The 23,042-nt window shown below is 30.1% G+C and overlaps 4 protein-coding genes across 4 annotated transcripts; all 4 read right to left on the minus strand.

The window, feature by feature from the left end:
• Window positions 1-350: 350 nt before the first annotated feature.
• Window positions 351-9,963, minus strand: LOC115240209 (arf-GAP with coiled-coil, ANK repeat and PH domain-containing protein 2). Its single transcript, XM_029815229.1, has 12 exons — window positions 9,452-9,963; window positions 9,183-9,240; window positions 8,880-8,938; window positions 8,309-8,482; window positions 7,583-8,227; window positions 7,305-7,484; window positions 7,118-7,224; window positions 6,868-7,051; window positions 5,851-6,769; window positions 5,634-5,733; window positions 5,433-5,553; window positions 351-5,361 (listed from the first exon to the last, which is right to left on the minus strand). The coding sequence occupies exons 1-12, from the start codon at window positions 9,502-9,504 to the stop codon at window positions 5,193-5,195; spliced, it is 2,769 nt and encodes a 922-aa protein (XP_029671089.1). The 5' UTR covers window positions 9,505-9,963; the 3' UTR covers window positions 351-5,192.
• Window positions 9,964-10,500: 537 nt separating this feature from the next.
• On the minus strand, window positions 10,501-13,101 carry LOC115240224 (GDP-mannose 4,6 dehydratase). The gene is made up of 7 exons (XM_029815250.1): window positions 12,819-13,101; window positions 12,339-12,581; window positions 12,060-12,252; window positions 11,735-11,967; window positions 11,421-11,636; window positions 11,251-11,319; window positions 10,501-10,885 (listed from the first exon to the last, which is right to left on the minus strand). Exons 1-7 carry the CDS (start codon window positions 12,870-12,872, stop codon window positions 10,823-10,825), a joined length of 1,071 nt encoding a protein of 356 aa, XP_029671110.1. The 5' UTR covers window positions 12,873-13,101; the 3' UTR covers window positions 10,501-10,822.
• Window positions 13,102-14,097: 996 nt separating this feature from the next.
• Window positions 14,098-15,937, minus strand: LOC115240222 (forkhead box protein C2-A-like). Its single transcript, XM_029815249.1, has 2 exons — window positions 14,719-15,937; window positions 14,098-14,473 (listed from the first exon to the last, which is right to left on the minus strand). The coding sequence occupies exons 1-2, from the start codon at window positions 15,346-15,348 to the stop codon at window positions 14,282-14,284; spliced, it is 822 nt and encodes a 273-aa protein (XP_029671109.1). The 5' UTR covers window positions 15,349-15,937; the 3' UTR covers window positions 14,098-14,281.
• A 213-nt stretch (window positions 15,938-16,150) lies between these two features.
• On the minus strand, window positions 16,151-21,274 carry LOC115240192 (retinoid-inducible serine carboxypeptidase-like). Its single transcript, XM_029815175.1, has 8 exons — window positions 21,214-21,274; window positions 20,047-20,276; window positions 19,668-19,736; window positions 19,234-19,462; window positions 18,988-19,149; window positions 18,522-18,599; window positions 17,773-17,924; window positions 16,151-16,558 (listed from the first exon to the last, which is right to left on the minus strand). Exons 1-8 carry the CDS (start codon window positions 21,269-21,271, stop codon window positions 16,490-16,492), a joined length of 1,047 nt encoding a protein of 348 aa, XP_029671035.1. The 5' UTR covers window positions 21,272-21,274; the 3' UTR covers window positions 16,151-16,489.
• Window positions 21,275-23,042: the final 1,768 nt, after the last annotated feature.

Raw genomic sequence — 23,042 nt, forward strand, 5'->3', positions numbered from 1 at the left:
ATTTGAAGCATCGAAATTCGCAAAAGTATCAGGAGAACATGATAAGCAAAGAGATCGCAGGATCGAACCAAGTTAAATTGCAGAAAGCGGAAAATTTGAAGCATCGAAATTCGCAAAAGTATCAGGAGAACATGATAAGCAAAGAGATCGCAGGATCGAACCAAGTTAAATTGCAGAAAGCGGAAAATTTGAAGCATCGAAATTCGCAAAAGTATCAGGAGAACATGATAAGCAAAGAGATCTCCCTGCAGGGCCAATCTTTGGCCCCGCCGATACACAATTAAAATTCCGAGATTTCAGGAACATGATAGGCACAAGAAAGGTAATACGAATAAAAACTTCAAATTCTAAATTTTAAAACCTCCAACTTTATTTTCTTTTCTCATTTACAATATAGTTAAAATTACTATCTAAAAATTAATTGTTCTTTCAACTAATTTCTCAATTTTCACAACTGATTGCATTTGCAGGCATTATATACGCTCATAACAAACTTGAATACGGGTATAAGATTAGTAAATAGTGCGCTGCATAGGGGTAAGCGAATGATATTATTTCAAAGAAAATTTAATTTTGTAATATTTCGTAATAAACTGCAGATTCTGCTCTGTTCCTGCCATCAATCTACTGTCGTATTCTGTGAGCAGGCTCTGCTCGATTTTTGACATTAATTTGTCGATTTAATCGATAATAACGATCATTGTATCAAATTTGTAATTTTTTCGCTGATAATAGTTGATAGCAGATTGGCATGATCTGCTTTCGACAGATTTGGCTATCTGGGATTTTAAAAATGACGATGTATAATATCGCCATAGACGAGGATATGAAATATCTCTCCAGTAATTCTGTTAACTTATTGTCATATGCTCCGTTTTTTAATTATCGTCTCTTCGCGTCTGGATTCATTGAGACATCGCGTTATCGGTCTCATTGAGATATTTATCGGTGTCGTTGATTGTTTAAAAATTTATGTATCTCCCGCGATGCGTTGCGTATAGTAAACACAGATATCATGTATTAAACGAATATTAAAACTAGAGCGATATGACTAGATTATAGCCGACGTGGTAGTTTGGGAAAAAGAGATCCGGTCACGCACATTGGGTTATCGTATATTGGTCTTTCCCTCTCTCTTTCATACAGTATGTAAGATCGCAAAAAGATTGCTGAAATATTTCATTGTAAGATGACGCATTGTAAATACATTGTGCAATATTGTTGTAATCTTGAGATATTTCGCAACTACTATCAAACTACTCATGATTATTTATTACTCTCATAAAACCATCCATCATCTCCTTTGCAAAACATTGTACTGTAATTTAAAAGATTTCAACAATGTAATTGAACGATTCCGTGTTGTATATCGATATATATATAAATGTAAACTTTTTATATGATAACGTCGGTGTTAAAAAAACGTGCCTAAAATTGCTTTTAAATCGCTTTTATAACTTTATCGTTGAAGAAGATAAACGGGAAGAAAATCGAACAATTGTGCGGCACGCAATGGATAACGGATCAATGACGCCGAAAAATAAACTTGCGCCCAGTGCGTATTATTACAGCAGTTAACACGATTGATATTATGAAAGTCGATAAGCAACATACGCTTCTATTGGGAGCCGGACGAGCGGCATAATTGTGCGTAAACCGATATGCGTCGCGCGCTTATTACTCCTCTTACGCATATAATAAACTCCTTTAGTTTTCCGTGACCGACGCGAATACATGAAACGCGAGAACCGCGGACCTACGCACTTTTTATTCAGGTCATTAAAGTTTCACTATATCATACGATATCAAACTTGGTGATTATATACGCATACATATATAGATACGCTTAGTGATTTCTTCAGCCGATCTACGCATTTTCCAAAAGGGAATGCGTAGATCTGCCAAAGTCTCCCTCGAATGCATGCTTGCTTGTGTACTAAAAAGATTAGATATTTTATATTTATATTTGTTTTTAATTAAAAGAATTAAAAATAATAAACATGTAATATTTTTAGTATAAAAGAAAAAAGATTATAACATATAGAGAAAATATATATTATATCTATCATGGATATAATATATTATAAATTTCTCAACGTGATATATATGGATGATACACGCACAATATTTAATGGAATTATGAATATTCGATTTATATGCTGAGGATGAATCGCGCGTCCCTTAATCTTGCAATGAAACAAAGTAGAAAGAAAAGAGACTGGTTGATAAATTTGTTTGATACATTGGTGCATGCGTGACATGCACGCACTCGATAACCGATAACCGCGATGATGAAGCATTGACACCCGTTCAATTGAAATGAAGTATTTCAGATTTTTCCAAGTATCCAAAATACAAGGATTAAAGTGATTTTTTATTTACTTTCTCTTCTTCGCTCTTTCTTTACATCGATTAATTAATTTCTCTCTTATTAAAACTTCCTTAGTAAAACAAAATTACAAAAACATAATTAAAAAAAGCAGTATAATTCTACTATAAAAATAAAACTATAATTCATTAAAATTAAAACAGTTGTTTTTCTCTCTTGACGCTGACACATTTATCAATGATTTCTTAGTCGGCGATATTTACGTTCCTTTCAATGTAAGAGGTCTGTTTGACGATGCATTTTTTTTGTTTCGTAAGAAACACGCTTAGTTTGGGAATCGAATAACGAGTTTCAAATTATGCAAGGATGGACATTGGAGGAACAGTTAATAACATACTCCATAGCTATTGTAGTCCAGAGTGAGAAGTGTGTCTCCTAATACTGAAAGGACGTGGTAGAACGTAAATATAACAGGCGAGAAATTTTTATAAGACTATAATCTTCATTTTTATATAAATTTTATATATACGATATCATACATTGCTAAATCACACGTTTTTTTATATTTATAGTATATATATATATATATATATATATCCATATCTCTCTTCTCTCTCTTTTCCTTTATTTGTTAAAAATTCTTTTGGTTTCTTTTCTCAATTCCATGCAAATCATATTACGAGCTATGTCGCTTTAAATTTCAAACCGACGCAATGTAGAATTAAAAACATATACGTAGCCGAATAGAATTCGAATAATTCTTCATTGTGGCAAGAAATTTTTTAAATGAATCCTGCACAAACTTGCGCATATCGGCGAATTTATGAACATTGTAAAAAAATAATAATTCGTACAATATTTTTTAATTAGCAATAAATCGAGTCGCTTGATATTTTTTTATAACTTACAAAAACGATACATCCGCAGAGATTACAAAAAGGTACATATATTTTATAAGTACAAAATATTAATATGCGTTCGCGCATGGAGACTCTTTCTCATTAAATACATATATATGAAAAGGTATATATAATATTTGTAAAGTAATAGAAAAGATCATTGCAATAGAATTTTTTTATCAAATTGTAAAAGTCACTATGCATGTGTGTGTGTGTGTGTGTGAATATATAAATTGCGCGTCATATTGCCATATATCTTTATCAAAATTTAAAATGTGTATTTATCTTTTATTCATATTAATTGGTTTTCTCTTTCTTTCTTGAGCGACTCAAGCGTTTTTACCAACATTGTGTAATAAATACAAATAAATCGGTAACAACATTGAAATCACATTAAATGTCAAAGATCGCATGTCAAAGATCACATTAAATATCAAAAAGTTGCATCTTTTTTATCAGCCATTCATAATACTTTTTAAAAACAGGAGTTTGAATTAAGAAAGTAATTACTATAAATTACTTTCTCTTAATTAAAACTCTTGTTAACAAGAGTTAACAGTTTAAACAATACAAATGAGAATTGTGTTTTCTCATATGTAACTGTTACACAAAAATTGATACAGTACTAGGAATGTGTTTGCGCATATTATCTATCCTACTTACATACTATTATGTTAATTATAAATATAAATGCATAAAAAAACATGCATATATGTATATAATACAAAACATTGGCAAATATTTATGTATATATACTATCATGCAAATAATATTGCGTTGTTTATTCTCTTGATAAGTCAAGAAATATATGTTTGATTAAAATTTCGGTTAATTTCTTTAGTTTTATGATATATTCCGCATTCCTGTGCAATTGCACTATACAACTCTTTCCTATATAAAATTGAATTGTTTATATTAGAAAATATGTAGAAATTAATCAGAACAAGAATTTTCACATTTTATGTACACATATGGAAATTTTTGACAATAAAACTGATACTTCTTTTACATTTATACTTCGTTATATAACATATAGATTAACAATAAAATAGACAAAAAGATATTTTATCTTTTTTGAAAAGTATTTATAATTAATTATATAGTACGCTTATTATATACTATACTGTGGTATTTTAACAAGCTACATTGACACACTATATATTTGTAACAAGATGATGATTTTCATTATATTCTTGTCATGCTACTCTCTACACATGATTTGTAGAACAACTTCATTGAATTAAATTGCAAATAATAATCATGCTGATATATGAAAATATAAGGATATATGCATAAGAAAATCTGTCTTAGAATTCTATCCTTCATTAGGCCATTTATGTTATATATAATTTTCAACATTTATCATATAATAATAAAATTTTCGATGTAACGCGACTCAGGAAAATATTCTTGCATATTTATATGTATTTTCATATGTAACGCGTATTTTATCTGTGTTGATATTTTATATTTGCTCTTGGGTATTTTGAAGATGTGCAATATCTCGTGCGAGATATGCAATTAGCAGCAAATCACAAGAGATGTTTCTTTTTTTACGCTACAATCTGATGGATATAAAATCCTGTGTGTAATTTTTATGAAATCTTACTTTATATTCTGCGAGTGAAAAATTATAAATGAAAAGGAACTGAAACTTTATAATTCATGAATTATCCTTAAGGATATTATAATAATAAAGATTACATCTCTCAGAAATTGAGATAATATAACGGGGCTATTTTAAATGTTAAGATAATTAATTAGAGTTTTCTACACGAGTAAAAAGAATCAATATATTTGATGATATTTTTATATGAAACGATTCTCGATATCTCTTTTCACTCATATTTATGTGATGATTGATCACTATTTTGCGACAATTTGAACTTTTGCATTTTTAATATACCAGATATTTGTTCGCGCGCGTAAATCTTTGTGAATAGCTATATGAGAATATGTAAACCTCATTCAGACATATGTTGCAGATTCGTGGTTTCATTTCGACGTTGCAGTCGTTCTGGATGCGAGCAAGCTAACTGACTGAAATCACGAACGACGTCATTGAATGTTTCATCACCGGTGACGCCTATTTCGGAATCTTTCATTTCTTCATTTAGTAGGCCAAGTCGTAATCTGAAATATATGTCGATGCAATAAAAGAAAATATTTTAATATTTCTAAATTAATTCTTGCAAGATATTTACAAGGTAACAATATCAGCATTCGCTTCTTTTACAGCGATCGACAAGGGTTTTATCCCACTTTCATCTTCGATGTGCTGATCAGCGCGATGTTTCAGAAGCAAGCACACTTGTGCAGTATGGCCTGTAAATATTAATACATTCATATAAGATTGTAGTATTCTAGAAATGTAGAAAAATAATTTGTAATTTATTAGCATATACCTAATTCTGTTGCTAAATGCAACGGTGTTTTTCCCTCGGCATCTTGACAATTGATTCGTGCGCCATTCAAAAGAAGATATTCACATGACATGACAGATCCCTGTGTATCAAAAACGCGGGGTTGTTATCATTTTTATACTTTGCAGTTGGTTTTGTGCAAGATTGAGCAAAAATAATATTATAATACAATGTTTTACAGAAAGATTCTGGTACATACACTTATTATCGCTTGGTGCAACGCACTGCGGCTTTTATCATTAACATTGGACCATAATTTGTCAGCACCGGCCGCCAATGCTGCACACATTACGGGCAAATTGTGTGCCAATGCAGCTTTGTAAAGCAATATGTCGGGATGCAGATTTTTAATATCTTCTTCATCGGTAAATTCTTCGTCTTCGCCAGCCGTTGAATCTTGATCAGAGCTCAATTCTAGATTACCGTCCATAATCGGTTTTGGTACATCGCAACCAAACATTAATATATCCGATTCTGTTTTTTCATTGCAATGCTTCTCTGATTTAAGCTCTGTATTTTCCGAAACGTTTTTATTATCATCTTTGGTATCATCGGTGTGTCTGCTGGAATTGTCGTCCGATTCACCGGTTGAAAGCGTGCTAGTATCAGTTGTCGATACATTTACTTTCCGTTCGCTTTCTACCAGATTAGTATCATGCATCGATTCGCCGCTCGCAGCTTCTCCACAAGTTGCAGTATTCTTAACATGTTTATTACCATCGTCCAGATCGTTTTGCGAACGATTCAAGATCTTTCCATAGAGAGTGGAATTATTTTTTAAATCTACGTTAGCGCTATCATCCGAGCTTATTGAATTCCGTTCCGTCTTCCTCGCTTTTCCAACGGAATTCAAACTATCGATCGACGTGTGCTTGCTATCATCTGAACTCGTTGAATGATGGCCTTCCTTTACGGATAACAATGTCGACGTTTTATTACAATTACTACGATCGATCTTATCACAACTGCGTGGTCTACGACGTAACTTACGCACGCTCCATTTTCGAAAATGCATTTGCTCTCGACTAGCGTGATGCCCGGTTGGTATCACGTCAGTCAAAGATTTTACAAATTTACGATCTACATATTTTAATTTTATCCAAGTTTCCCGAACATTACTAGAGAGAGAAGACGTAAATATTTTATTAATACACTTATTTTTGCTAAGTTTTTACTTGTTGTTAAGAAATAATCAATTCACCATGATATTGCATACCTATTGCATTTTGGTGTAGCTTTAGTAATGTTGGAAGGTACAGGTAGAGCCTCATATATACTGTTTACAACAGAATTACCTAATTCCGCCATTACTTTTAATATTTCTGGTTCCCAATCATCTAAAGTCAAGGAGCGAACTTTGCTATAGTGTACTCCAAGACTTCTATGTACACCAGAACATTCTGTACAAATACCAAAGATATTAGGTGTACGATGTTATAAATAATAATGTATGTTAGTATATTTACCTATGCAAAGTGTAATGCCTAGATTGATACTAGCCCATCTTGGGTTAACATCACCACAATCGCAACAAACTTCATTACCTGAGATCTTTAATAACTGTTCCCACACTCTAAAATGTTAAAGCAATTTTCATTAAAATGCGTTTGTCCCTTCAACATAAATCAATGGCATATAGGATTTAGCAATCACCTCGATTTCGGTCTTGTTAATCGTCTCACGGGACCCTTGTTATCGCGCGATTGCGATTCATGTGGATTAACGCCAGCACCTATACTCATACCTCTCTGAATGGCAGCACCAATAGCTTGTTGCATCGCAGTCACCCAAGCCAAATATGTTTCTTCGCTGTCTGCTTGCAACATGTGGCTCCTATAAATAAGAAAACAAGTTTTTTTTTCTTTATATCTGCCAACAAACTCTCTTTTTATCATTGCAGAAAAATGAAAACATGAAATGCATCCGCTTACTTTGTCGGACTTACAACTTCAAAGCAATTCCTCCTATCGCAATCAACCACAGGTTTTACAGTGCATAATCGTAGATCTTCTTCCATAATTGTATAATCTTCGTCACCTGTTCGTTTTCGATATACCAATTGATGATCCTTTAAGCAGAACCACCTCCTATTCCAGGTTTTGAAAGCATTACTGGTCCTTTTAAATAGGTATCCTTCCATTTTTGGATTGCCAGGTACCGGAGAAGGAATCAGATCTCGATTATTAACGTATATATGCCGATTTTCCATTTCCTTTTCAAGCTTATTCGAGTCACTTCTCATCTTAACTAAGTTTTCATCGAGATCTTTTAGAAATGGATCTAGATCCTGAGCGAGATCGCTACCTTGGTGATAATAAGTAATACATGCATGCATGTAACTCAGCAATGTGCCTAATATTTCATGTCGCTTGTGTGCTTGCAGCATTGTCAGTACATGAATGTAATCTAACGCAGTATGTCTAAAACACGATCGAGTGGCCGACAGGATATTCGAAGTTTCCTCATATTCTGCAGGCCGAGATTTCGGTACTTGAGAGTTTCTATTTAGCGCAATATCGAGATCGCCTGAAATTCTTTCAAAGTAATGCCGGGACTCTTTTACTCTCTTAATGTCACTGGAAAAGTACGCAAGATAAAATTTGGTGTAAATCAGTCATCTGTCAACTTAACGCGATAATATGTGCAGGGGAGCTCACCTTTTAATAAAGTTATTAAGATCTTTCATCACAGTCCTAGAAGCTTGGTCTAACAAAATAGTATGATACTTGTTCATTTCTTGTAAAGCATGAATAAGTTTATTTAAGAATGCCATTATCTCAGGATCATCGCTAAAGTATATAGATAACTCCCATAGACTATTAGCAAACTGACTGTTAAAAAGATAGAATCATCATTAATATCTATGCTGTTAAAAATATATAAGAAAAAAAATACAATAAATTATTAATCTTAAATAATTTTTCCTATGTTAGCAATTGGTAATATGAGCATGTTTCAAATATATTATGCAAAATAATATGTATATATATATATATATATTTATTTTGCTTATATCTTGTTCAATATATTATATTTTTATTTAATAATTTGTACTTAATCTCTTTTTTATAAAACAATATAAAAATATATACATAGAACATTTGTACAGTATTCGTATATACTAAGAATTTCATATAAATCTATTCTCAATTTTTTTTAAATACATTTTATGTAGTAATTATAATATTGGTGCAATAGTTGAAGCATAAATAAATATATCAATCTTACTTTTGCTGTCCAACAAAGGCTTTCCCAGTGTCAATGGTTAGACTGCAATTCTTTAATACCTATAAATAATGAAAATAGAACAAATAACATATCACTAAATATAATAAAACATAATTATGTAAATAAAAAAATATTTTCTTGTTATTACATTATACATGTACATATATATTCTTATTTTTATTTCCTATATGCATTGATTATATTACTTCTTATCATCATTGAATAATGAAAAATTTATGCTGTAAAAATTCAAGTAGTACAGATAAAACACATGCTTGTGCATCATCATATATTGTACAATACCTTATCTAATTTTTGTTCAAGTTGATCTATATTCTTCTCCACCTCTTCGATGCAGGATCTGTAAAGTTCATATTATTTTAAAAAATATATGTCTTTTCATTTCTTATATAATTTTATCTACAAAAAATTTACATGATGTAAATATATTTAAAAAACTGTAAACTCTCTCTAACAATAAGAGTGACGAGGTATATAATATAAAATCATCAGTTTTCCTTTGTATAAAAGAAATTATAATTAGACTGAAGGAAGCATAAAAGAGATTATACCGAAATTTCGGAGTATCTCGTAAACATTCTTCGAATTCGATCAAAGGCTTCATTTTGTACTCTAGATTTTTCGAGATCTACGAATGCAGCTTCGTCCGTTGTACTGCAATCTCGAAATGTCGTACACGCGATATTTTCCATGAAATTAACACGTTGGGTTAGCAGTCCAAGTGCAATTAATGAAAATTGTACGCGCGCGCACTCATGTAGAACAAACTCACTTGTCCTGTCAAGCGTTTGTCCGCGTCATACAAGTAAAAAACAAGAAACACGTAAAAAGATGACTGGACCATTAAACTCTATACATATGTATTGAAATGTGCTCCCACAAAAGTATATTTGACGTATAAAAAGTGACTCAAAGAGAGAGTCTCTTTGTCTTTAAGCGCATGCGCATTGAAAATTTTGTATACTCTGCGTCATTGAGGAAAATTGATTGGTCTATTTCCTTATGCATTCGTTTATGGACCAATCAATTTCTTTATGCATATGTTATGCGTCTGTGCAAATCCGTCTGAATAGGCCTTTACACTTACTTTCATATACATTTACATCCTATATATAGTTAAATTGCAAATAAATTTTATTTTGCTATAATATAAAATTTGAATATTTTTTCAATATTTCTATAGATCAAAATATACAACAACACAAGCGGATTAACAGAGAAATTATTTATAATTTAAAAATCAAAGATTATCGAAGAGATAAATGATCTTGTACTTTAAATGGTTTCTCTACCATTTGAGTATTATTTGAGCAATTTTTTTTACACTGATCGGTCAGATTTTAACTTTTTTCTTATTCTATTCTACACCTATCATGTGTTCATACAAAGAGTGGAAAAAACGCACATTTTCATTCTGTACATGCCAGTGAAATAAAAGAGGAGATTAAGGGTAGATTTAGAGTAAAGAAGTTTAACTAATAATATAAGATTAGTTATGGATTGGAAGGGATGATTGTTAGGCTTCAAAAGAATATATTATTTATCAGAAATAATATATGTTCTTTCATGTGTCTTAATTAAAAGATTACATTTTTATTTCATTATTTCATTTTAATATGAAAATCATCAGCTCTCTATATCATTCTCTTTCTCTTTCACTGTATATATATTTAATACTTATACAATTATATTCTTGATTGTTTTACATAATGTATGCTCGAAATATGTTTATATTATTATTATTAGATTATACTATTAAAAAAAAAGAATTTGCCTACTTTTCAAAGAGCTTCAAAAACACATTAAAAATATCTATATAATATTTACAAAATAGACATACTTTCAAATATTGCCATTTCACAGAAACAAAATACATTAGAAAAATGCACTTTTCCATATCACAATTTAAATATAAAATGTTATTAAGCATTTGGATTTTTTGACATTAATTCCAAATCAGAGTCCATCATATCTTTTACAAGTTCCTACAATATATATATATATATATATATGTATATGTATATGTATTATCGATTTATATATAAATTTATATATAATATATAGAACATTAACCCTTTGACTCTTATACTTTTTTTTCTTTAAGTTGAAGATAAAATTGATCAAAAAGTTTATAAATAAAATTAAATATACATTTATATGTATCGAAGAGAGGCAAGGTTCATAGATCAATGTATCAAATTAAATAGTTATACTTAATATAATAAAAACAAAATATATTAAAAAATTTTAGTTTTGAACTGAATTATAAGTTTGTATATATGATTTTCTAGGAGACAAAGGATTACATAAATGCAATAAATAAATGCATTAAATAAATATAGAAAATTACCTCAAATGTGACTGTTGGTTTCCATCCGAATTTGTTTCTTGCTTTTGAGGCATCACCCAAAAGTACATCCTGCCCGTAAAAAGAAAAGAAAAAGATTAAATATATAAACCATGCTATGAAATTTATTTTCGATTTTTCATGTAATTTATATAACAATTATAATATCTTACCACTTCTGTTGGACGGAAGTATTTTGGATTTACGCGAACTAATACTTGACCGGTTTGTGCATCTTGCCCTTTCTCATTTATGCCTTTGCCTTCCCATTTAATTGTACGACCTATATATTGGAATGCTGTTTCTACAAATTCTCTCACACTATGTGTTTCTCCCGTTGCTATGACATAGTCATCCGGTTGTGTTTGTTGGAGCATTAACCACATTGCCTGTACATACATGCAATATTATGTGTAATATAAATTATATATGTATATCTAAAAAAATTTGAAGTATTTAATTTAGTATAAAATGCTACTTTACTAACTTCTACATAATCCTTGGCATGGCCCCAATCTCGTTTTGCATCTAAGTTTCCTAATTCAAGCACATCCTGCAGACCCAAGTGTATTTTTGCTATTGACCTGGTCACCTTTCTCGTGACAAAGTTCTCTCCTCTTCGTGGACTCTCATGATTGAACAATATGCCATTACATGCAAACATATTATAGGCTTCTCTATAATTTACAACAATCCAGAAGCTATATAACTTTGCGCAAGCTAAAATTTGGAATTATATCTACATATATATAATGTATGTATGTAATGTATGTGGGTATGCGTGAGTCTCTCTTCTTTCGTTTTTCAATTACCATATGGAGAACGTGGATAAAATGGTGTCTTTTCATTTTGTGGAACTTCTACTGCTCTACCATAAAGTTCAGAAGTTGATGCATGATAAAATTTTACAGATTTCTCCAGGCCACACGTACGTATTGCATCTAATAGTCTCACTGTTCCTACTGCATCCACTTCTGCAGTATATTCGCTCACTTCAAAGCTCACCTATGAATGAATATAAAACAGAAAATATCAAATTTAATTTCAATTTATTGTGAATATTATATATGTATTTGATACAATATACAAACCATAACATGACTTTGTGCCGCAAGATTGTAAATTTCTGTTGGTTGTACTGCACTAATGACTTTAATTAAACTGCTGGAATCAGTCATATCGCCATAATGCAGCTTCATTTTACCTTGGCGATGACATTTTGGGTCTTCATATAGATGCTGAATGCGAGCAGTATTAAATGAACTGGCACGTCTGATAATACCGTGCACATCGTATCCCTTCTCCAATAAAAATTCTGCCAAGTAAGAGCCATCCTACAATGAAAAATAATGAAAGAGATGAAAAAAATATAATTTAAATTATACTATTGTATCTCAAAATATAGATGTAATATAAAAAAGATAAAAGTAGTAAAAAATATATTTAGTAAAGAAAATCATATTTTAAAAATTGAAACACTGTTCTCTACCTTTTTTTATGTTATAAAATGCAGTATTACATAAAAGATTAAATTGTATGCTGGAATTAAATATATATTAAATCTTACTTACTTGTCCCGTAATACCTGTTATCAAAGCGACACGTCTACCATCGCCGGTTGCCATGTCGATTGTCAACACGTAACCAACAAAGGTTCACTTTGAATTCTCGGTCTATTGCGTCAAACCATTGCCAATAACGATAACGTTTATCGGTTAAAAAGACTAATACAGAAAAAGAACCGCGATAGTTATCATGTCCTATCCATTTTCAACACATAGGCAATAGGCAGTAAGATTAGACAGGCCGTTCATTTCCCTCAGTATTGTTAGAGTCGATAGTCGATACGTCGATAGTCGATACGTCGATAGTCGATACGTCGATAGTCGATACTATCGACTCTGCTCGATTTTTTAAAATTTAAAATTCTCTATTTAATGTTTAAATTTTGTAATTTTTATTTATATTAGAATCTCTTACAAAGTGTGCTTTACACGCTTTAAAATTTATACCTAATGAATAAAAATACTAAAAGAACCAAAACAAAGAAAACAAAAATAAAATATGCGATTGGCATAATTGTAATCCATTTACACATGTAAAATGTATTTTTATCCATTAAATACGAATTTAATTATATTAGATACATAATAGATATGCATAAAGAAATTAACCAGTCAAATGTCTAATGTATAGAATACCATATTTTGTTAGCTTCTTCGTATTAAAATAAATAATTGGTTGATATTTTTGTATATTAATGTTTTAAATACATTGACATCATATGTGGATGACACGATAAACATGGATTCCATATTGCAGCATTCTTTTTACTTAGATCTACATATGTATGTTTTGCAAGGTATTTTATAATAAATTGTATTGGTTATTTCATTTGTAGTCGCAATATATAAATTTCATAGATGGTAATCGACTATGATATATAAAACAAAGTGTATGAATATTATTAATATTTTTACAAATCACATATACATTCTGCGATTTTTTATTCGTACAAAATATTTTTTTATTTCATTTTATATTGATATACCTATCATAATAAAATGGATCGATGATTCAAAGATAGGATATTCGGACATAATTCTTTTCAAATTGTTTACATACAAATATTAAAATTATGGATAAATAATTATTCTTTTAGCTTAAGCTTATCATTTTAGAAAGTAAAAGAGATTTTTTGAAATACATATATATTAATGTTTTTAACTTCTGTTACAATGTCATGCAAATAAATTAATCTGAATGCTAGAATACACATTGGAACATTTTATAATAAATATAACTACTTTACATTACCTGAAATACATATAATTTATAGACGTAGAAAGATTTTTTTTTTTTTTTTTTAATATGGAGTATTATTTCATAATTTATTGATTGCGTGTAAGTGTGTGTGTATGTGTTTGTGTTTGTGTATGTGTTGTCAAGAGAGAGTACTATTATTATATTAATGTTACCAAAGCCATTTTTTAATAAAAGACATATATGTCGCAAAACTACAATATATTTGCGACTATCTTGTAAATTTCCGTAGAATGTTGTCGATGCTAAATGTCACTGTTTTGGCAATATGTTCTGGAGAACCCGTATATTCGGTTTTGTTATCTTTTATCATGGCGTTTCCCTCATTTATCTCATTAACTTTATTTTGTTGTTGAAGTTTCTCTTGGCGTTTTCCCAAGTTGGGTAAAAATTCGGCCGACACCTGTAATTCAAACTCACGTTTCAGTATCATAAATTCATTTCATATTACTAAATTTGCGTTTATATGATATAAATATTTAAATAACATTTTTATAATTTAAATATCTAAATATTATCTATTCTCCAATCAAAAGACCTAATTTCAAATGTCAAAGAAAACACACGGCGTTTAGTGTCGTGGTATCTCAAAAAGTTAAATAATATCGCACGCATAATCTTGCAAAAGATTAAATAATTTCTCCATACCGACAATTCCGCAGACTTCTGCTTCTCTTGAGCAAAGGTCCGCTGCCGTCTCGTTCTCCTTCGTCTGTAATTGCCGTATTCGAACATCTCACTGGCGGATCGATCCAGCGTCCAATAGCTTCCCTTTCCAGCCGTATGATCTTCGTCATTGTCCACGCTCATTTTATTTCGCGGAATCTTTACGAAGCAATCGTTCAGGCTAAGATTGTGCCTTATGCTGTTCTGCCAGCCCTGCCGATTTTCCCTGTAATAAGGGAACTTGTCCATGATGAACTGATAAATTCCGGAGAGCGTCAGTCGACGTTTCGACGACGAATTGATGGCCATCGCTATTAAAGCAATATAAGAATACGGGGGCTTCTCGTAATGCGGGGTTTTGTAACTGATCGCAGACGTTGACCAAGAGCTCGATGCCTGACAGAAGACCGGCCCGGAAATATCAGCGCGCAGCATCCCCGGAACGACGACGTTCGTAAATCCGTAGATACGCTTCATCGTGCACATCTCAGATAATGTTTCATCAGTCGGAAACATCCACCAGTACTCCTGACATTGATGTAAATGGTATCCATGATTTTTCGCATCCTCGAGGAAACTTTGAACCTGAGTGGGATAATCGCTTGGCTGCATCGTAAATCCTTTCGAGCATCCAGGATGAAAGAAGCGGAGTGTTTTGTAAAATCCCGTAGTTTCACGCTTTTGTCTTTTATCTCGACAAATGTTGAAAATTCCACCGAATACTACAGCCTAATATATGTATATATATTTTAATAAACGTAAAAAAAATTATTAATATGCAATAAAAGAAAAGTACTCCGTTAAATTTTACTCAAAATATTTTCTATTGCCGTACAAAACAGAATGAACAAATTTGCACTGATGTAATCGTCGTCAGATTGATAGAGACCATGTAACGGTACCCTGTCGATTAGGGCACAGACTCGCCGCGACTTCGGTGCATCCAGTTCTCCAACGAAGGATGTTTAATTTGACACGAGAATCTAAAAGTCGGTCCAACCCCGCCCATCGATGGTTTTCCAGGGAACACCCGTTTACGCTGTCGTGGGGAGGCGGTTACCTATCCGGGACCGCACTACGTGTTTTATTGCTGTTTACACATATGCCGTTTCAACACCCACGCCGGCAGTAACCGCGCCGATATACAAACAGCGTTGCGGTAATTATATCGAAGCCCAACGGTTTCTTGGAAGCTCCTTCCTTCCTAACCGATATTATTTACGATCGATGCAAAGATATATAATTTAATATAAAAATCATTTATGTTGATTAAGCATATATTTTAATCAATTTAATAACATATACATGCCTATTAGTAACATACATGTGTCCATTTAATGAAAAATCGATAAAACAAGTTTAATAATTTGAGTGTAACATCACCAAAATTACATATTTAGTTTTTATATTTACATGCGCTATTAAATATAAATCATTTATTAACAATATGTCTAAGAGATAAAAAGTTAGAAGTAATGTAAATTAGGCATATACGAACGATTATATACTAAAGTATAAAACGTGTCAATTATATATAATATAAATTATATAACAATTTTAATTTATCATATGATAATATAATCAGAATTGTTTTTTAACAATTGCATCATCGAAACTGCATAAATATGTTTGCTTCTTTTCTTAACTTTATGAAAAATGGATAAAATAATTTTTATAATTTGAGTGTAACATCACCAAAATTACACATTTAGTTTTTATATTTACAAATATAAAAGCTAATTTTTGCTTTTGTTTAGTTGTATGCATTGTTTGTCAGGTTCTGTAGTATTACTTTCATGGCTGCTGGATTGTCTTTCGGAACCTGCGCAATTAATAATATTATACACATTAAAATACATTAGATACATAAATAATGTATAAACCAAAATATATGTGTGTATGGTGGCATTTTGATATCAAATATGTCAAAGTAATGATGGATCAATTATAATTTAATGCTTAAATTTTTTGGATATATGTATCTCGCATCTCGGTAACAATTTTTCGATTTTAATATACATTTGCCTGCAATTATAAAGTAATGTAAATTATCGGAGCGAATGATTCGTACAAACGTATTTGAATTTTACAGATCAGCGTTGTATACAAGAACTCTGCCATAGCACATCATGCCGGTGTGTGTTATTTTTTATTTTTATATTTCGAGATAAATAAATCTAGAGATATCACACACGGTATATAAGTACATAGCAATAAAGAATTTTTACATTATTTATTTTTATGAATCATTTATTTGACAAAATTTGAGTTTATTATTTAATTTTAGAGTTATTATATTAAAAGAAAATAATGAGAATATCATAATTAGATACACATATAAATAATTAAATATATCTGTCTCTTGTAAAGATAATTAAATATATTTTATAAATTTATTATCACGAAATATTGATGGACACGTGTGTGACAGAAAAATAAAAATGAAAACTATACAGAAAATATTTTATAGAATTACATATTTCAATTAATATATTTAAAAAAAAATATTATAATGATTTAAAAAATTTTGTATCATTTATGAGCCCGTTTTATTTTAATTTTTTATAGTCTGTTTATTTATATTTATCAATAATATAACTTTATATTACTTGAAACCAAAAGACATAAAGACAAAACAAAACTCCAAAAAATGCTGGCGCATGCAAAATAATTGTTAAAGAATTTTTTGTATAAATAATTTTTTGAAATATAAATTAATTTTATAATAATATAGTATATAAAAATAATTGATCATTAATAATCGAATTATTAATGAATAATTTACGCGTCTTTCAATTGACGGCACCAAATTACGTATACTGCTTTCTACACATCACAATGGACATGATATAAATTAAAAATCTATGATGAATCACTTTCCATAAGTGACGAGAGTGAACACGACATTAAATATATAAAGAACATGTTTCAATTTAGAATTTTACTTGTTGCAAATTAATCTTGATGATCGCTTACGGTAATATTACAATAAATACGGAAGTTGAACGGAAAGAGAGAAAGTGAGAGTATGCATACCATATGTCCGGCTCTGTGCACCCAGTACATACAGAACTTATCCAAAAATTTCAAAGAGCCCTCGAGGAAGCCATCTTCAGAGAGGAGCGGCTCCCTCGGCAACCATTTCCACCACTGTGCCCATTCTAGTTTTTCGACCCAAAGAAGAGTGCCTAAAATATAATAAAATAACCATGGATTATACGAGAATATTAAAAAAATATTATGCGTAATAATCTAGTGAATAGCATGCCTAATAACTAGTGAATAATGTCAGTAAGAGTGCTAACACAGGATATACAAAATGGTTCATTTTTGGCGATGTTATTGCAAAGATGGTAATTTTATGTGGAAAAAAAGCTGAAAAAGTAGAATAATATTTTCTCACGTCGGGTTTGGTTTTTTACAAAATTGATTCTAAATAAATCGGGGGATTAATAATATCTTTTAAAACTTGAATAATTTTGAATAAAAAAATTGTTGAGACGTTATCAAAGTGAAGGAAAGAAAGAATCCAATAATTCAAAAATTTCTGTTTACTCGGCTATTTGAGAAATATCTAGATGCTTGATATTATTTTAGATCTTACTTGAAATATTTCAATTCATTTTAACATATTTTTATCATTTATATTTAAAATTGCTATAACGTGCTTTAATGTTAATTTATTTTATAAAATTTTCTTACAAATTATTTTATTTATGTTAACGCTATTAGCGTTATTCATTACGTGTTGTAGTACATAGAAAAAAAAAAACAAATTAACTTACCTGGTGTATCGATAATTAAGTCCAATTGCCCATTGTATACGAATACGTTCAAGTTAGTTTCATTAAGTAATTCGTCCACTGAAACAGAATAGATTTATGCATTTTTTATGAGTAAATTATAATGTATTATAAAATATAAGTCGTAGTATATTATATTATACGAGAAATAATATATCTTGACATTTCGCGAAAGATTCAGTTTTAGAGCAAACACATGCGTCTGAATGTATTGGAATGCATGTTACAATAGAGTTTTAAGTTTACACATGTGTTTGCTATCTCGTTCTTACTTCATGAATTTATATAAACTCATAAAAATTGATTCAACAGCTTTTCGAAAGCTTACGAATTATTTAGCTTTTACATTTGTTTCACAAGGAAACAATAACAATGCATTAAGTTACACTACTTTCTTTATCGTATTTTTGTTTTAGTAATACATATATTTGACATATTTGGCTGGTACCTATATTAGTAACAGGCTTCATAATATCCTCTATTAAGCTTTTGCGAACTATTTGAGATTGGTTACCATGAGTGACGTTAAGACCGAGCGCTTTTTTTACTGGGCCATTCATCAAACTTTCAAGTGACTGAGTCTCAATTTGAACAAAATTTCGATACATATCTACAATTGTTAAAAAAAACGATTTATATGTGATAATGATTATTATGTTAATTATCATTCATTATATTAAAAATGATCGTATACCTTCATCAAAAAGCAATACATTTTGCGGCGATACTAAAGAAGAGTTACATTTCTTTTTTGTTAAAATATTATAAACGTCAACGTTGCAAGTTTTTTCTGAAATGATAGCTTGTGTGTAAGAGCAATCAATAAGTGCCTCTGTCCATTGGCCTTTTTCTATTTTATCTTTTGTGCTGTTTGCCGCAGCGTTAATTTCGTTAAAATCTGCCGTATCAACCATACCCTGTGAAAATGTCCAAGAATTTTATAAGAATGCATAAATACTAGAGAATAAAATTTTACGTAAAACTAATGAGAGCCGACGAAGAGAAGGTGAAAGGGAGATGGCAGAGAAAGCCAATAAATTTAATTATCGGGGCGTGTGTTTATCTTTTTTTTTATAGTATTATTTATCGATTATTATTATAAAATCTATTATAAAATCGATGCATTGCCTTGTTTTGAGCGTAACTAAAGCCAGCACCAACAGGGTTATCGATGAAGAGGATATTGTAATCTTTGACCTATGACACAAATATATATTAGGGGCTATATACAAGTTTATTTTAATAGATTTATAAAAGTCTAGTTTTTTATATTTTATATTTTATCATATATTCTGCGTAATGTTTTGTTTTAATTTTTTATGCAAATTATCATTCTTCTTATTCTTTTCCAAATACATTAATAATATCGAATCACTATACATTTTAATAAATAATGTCTCAATTATTAATAATTTATAAGTTATATACATACGATTAAATTAGATTACGCTTAATTTTGACAGAATATATTTTATACTTTTGTATATATCATGCAATAATTAATTACCCAAGTGTAATTTCTTGGATTTAAATCCGTATCAAGAGGCCCTAGTTCTTCGAAATTTCCATACGCAGTCGAAGATCCGCCTGGTCCACCTTGTAACCAGATGACTAGCGGTTTGTCATAATATGATTTAACGTCTGCCGTAGTATAATAAAGCCACCAAAACATATTTGCATAGGGACGTACTTGAACATAGCCCCATTCTTGTTCTCCAGGACCGAATCCTTTTCTCCCTTCGTTGATTGAAACAAATTTTATTATTAATAGATAAAAAACGGAGTGTAACAATTGCATATATAATCGATAAATTAGAAAAAGGCAAAATTGATTAAAGATAAAAATAATTATCGTAGTTGTGATGAGAGATATAGATGACTCATTTACTTTGTAATGTGTATATTATTTAAGGTCATGTTGTTATTGATATTTACGAGAAATATCTTAAATGTTTTCCTTCAATTTCTGTTAAAATTATTTTGTATTTTAATTTAATATAATTGCGAATTTTAAGAATTTCTGCCTCTATTTATATTACATTCATTTTCTTTACTTGCTCTTATAATTCATGTAGATACATCATTTATCGATGACGCGCGCGCTAATAAGTAATTTTTTTTATTATAAAAGAATTTCAAAAGATTTAAACTGAATGTGAAAGGACTCTAGTCTCAATATTTAACTCATCTTTTTGTCAATAATTTGATTTAAATATTATCTATCTATGGCTAATATTAAAATAGCATATTCTTGAGACTATTTTTTATGTGAAATAAATCGCGCATGAGATTTGAACATATTAAATTAGAAATTATTACTTCTCTGCAATAAACTTCGAAATATTTCAGTTACGAGTAATGATTTGAAAGTCGACGGCGCAAAGACGAGTAGCTGAAATGGCATGTGTTTGCCAAGCAAAGACTTAGGTAAATTTGCCAAGTCTTAAAAGAAATCGTAAAGTAAACTCCCGCAAAGCTCCGCGTCATCGTGTAATAGAAGATAGGAATGCAAAGGGGACATCTTGTATAATCCGAACTTCTTATTTTAAATATACTCGTAAAATTTTACACGTAATCTTTTTTATTTGTCATATCTAACAATCAAAATCACCTACTCAATATTGTATGATAATAAAATCTATCACGCCGATGCACAATTTGTATTTTATCTTACCAATACTTGCAGAAATAAAGCACAATATAATGAAAATGCAAATAAGTAGCCGCTCCATCGTTCTTTCTATATATTGTTTATTAATAATTAATAAGTATTCGCAATATTTACGTAATGAAAATGAATCGCGCGTGCAATATTTCATTTCGTATATTTTTGAACGTTGTTTAACAAGGTATGTTCACATACTCACTTAATATCGCACAATATCAGACTGAAAGGTAAATAGACGCGACGCTACTCATAGACATTATCAACCATACGAATATTTAGATTATTTTTATATTAGATTTTTATATTATATTATTATTTATATTTTAGACATTATTTCATAATAGAAGATAGGAATGCAAAGATTGAGCATTTTATCACTCATATTATATCAAATTCGTAAAATTATGACAAATAAAAATTAAAATACGTACGCATAATTATGTACAAAGAAACTGGTTAGAAACTGCTTAACTACACAATTGCCAATATATCTCAAAAATAAAAAAAAAGAAAAAGAAAAAAGGAATATTATATATATAACATTTAAAATATCTTATCAAAAAATTACTTGCAGAAATAAAGCACAATATAATGAAAATGCAAATAAGTAGCCGCTCCATCGTTCTTTCGTGTTTCCGCGGCGAAGTTTCTCGGATACTAACCGTTGAGATTATATGGCGATACACACAAAGCATATATAAACGTGTCTTTTGTCGTCTTTTTTGTGGCAAAATATTTTGGAAACTAATCGTTGAAATAACATTGTTATCAAAAAACATATATAAATGTAAATATTTATTTTATTTCGTCTGTATATAATCCGCACTCTCTTATTTATATACGTCACATTCCACACGTCATCTCGACTATTTGGCATATCTAACAGTCAACATGACCGCTAATACGATATTATATGGTAGCAAAATTTATCATCTCGATTTGACTTTTATTTTACCAATACTTCCAGAAACAAAACACAGTATAGAAAATAAATAAATCCTTCATCGTTCTCTCGCTTTTCTGCGGCAAATAATCTGCAGTAATCTGCGGAAAAATAGTCGTTGAAATTATTAATACACGATTTTATACTATTTTATCTACATTTCAAATAAATATAAATTAAATATATATGCATCACACACATAATCATCTATCATATAATCTATTGAGTTGAACGGAAAGTTCGTGCCATTTTTTCGGTCTTCATCTCTTAGTAAAAAACGGAACGAACTTTCCGTTCAACCCAATACATTATTTAAACGCGATTGAGACATTTTGCGCTCAATGTTTTACTTTGTTCGACTTTTTTCTTTCTAATTAATTATTGGCTAAAGTTATTCAGTAGATAATCTGCTTTTTTTGTTAACTTGCTTATCTTTATATATATTTAATTTTTAGCAAACGATAAATGATTCTTTTATTTACGATATCGAACACTGTGCAAATTTGTACAGAATTGCTTTTCATTAAACACATTTCCCAATATATTTATTTTATCATTTTTAAATCAACTTTTAATAAAGATATCGAGCCATATCTTTTAGATTATAAGCAATGAAAAATGATGAAAGTTTTTTAAAAATTTAGTTTTAGAGAGAAAAGTAATAAAATATTCTTTGGTTAAGTTCAAGATAGACTATATTAATTTGAGAGTTAATTAAACAAAGATATACAATATGAAAAATTGGAAAAATACGTAATAAATGGCAATATTTTTGTTTAAAAAAACAAACGAATTGTAGACATTGTATAAATAAATTTTTACAAGATACTGAGAGAGAGAGAGAGAGAGAGAGCCTGCTTTTAACGTGGTGGATTAATAGCAGAATTAATAT

This window comes from Formica exsecta, unplaced genomic scaffold, assembly GCF_003651465.1.
Source record: "Formica exsecta isolate Colony F162 unplaced genomic scaffold, ASM365146v1 scaffold421, whole genome shotgun sequence".
Taxonomy (NCBI): domain Eukaryota; kingdom Metazoa; phylum Arthropoda; class Insecta; order Hymenoptera; family Formicidae; genus Formica; species Formica exsecta.

What these genes read in the sequence shown, in the direction of transcription:
- LOC115240209 (XM_029815229.1), bottom strand. Translation starts at nt 9,504, where the DNA reads ATGAAGCCTTTGATCGAATTCGAAGAATGTTTACGAGATACTCCGAAA. An exon ending in TTGAACAAAAATTAGATAAG is followed by an intron (nt 8,939 to 9,182) that starts GTATTGTACAAT and finishes CATTATTTATAG; the next exon opens with GTATTAAAGAATTGCAGTCT. An exon ending in GCCTTTGTTGGACAGCAAAA is followed by an intron (nt 8,483 to 8,879) that starts GTAAGATTGATA and finishes TCTTTTTAACAG; the next exon opens with TCAGTTTGCTAATAGTCTAT.
- LOC115240224 (XM_029815250.1), bottom strand. Translation starts at nt 12,872, where the DNA reads ATGGCAACCGGCGATGGTAGACGTGTCGCTTTGATAACAGGTATTACG. An exon ending in TTATCCACGTTCTCCATATG is followed by an intron (nt 11,968 to 12,059) that starts GTAATTGAAAAA and finishes TCCAAATTTTAG; the next exon opens with CTTGCGCAAAGTTATATAGC. An exon ending in AACCAACAGTCACATTTGAG is followed by an intron (nt 10,886 to 11,250) that starts GTAATTTTCTAT and finishes TATATATTGTAG; the next exon opens with GAACTTGTAAAAGATATGAT.
- LOC115240222 (XM_029815249.1), bottom strand. Translation starts at nt 15,348, where the DNA reads ATGCAGCCAAGCGATTATCCCACTCAGGTTCAAAGTTTCCTCGAGGAT. An exon ending in AGAAGTCTGCGGAATTGTCG is followed by an intron (nt 14,474 to 14,718) that starts GTATGGAGAAAT and finishes TTTGAATTACAG; the next exon opens with GTGTCGGCCGAATTTTTACC.
- LOC115240192 (XM_029815175.1), bottom strand. Translation starts at nt 21,271, where the DNA reads ATGGAGCGGCTACTTATTTGCATTTTCATTATATTGTGCTTTATTTCT. An exon ending in CTTTATTTCTGCAAGTATTG is followed by an intron (nt 20,277 to 21,213) that starts GTAAGATAAAAT and finishes CAATCAACGAAG; the next exon opens with GGAGAAAAGGATTCGGTCCT. An exon ending in GAAGCCTGTTACTAATATAG is followed by an intron (nt 18,600 to 18,987) that starts GTACCAGCCAAA and finishes ATTCTGTTTCAG; the next exon opens with TGGACGAATTACTTAATGAA.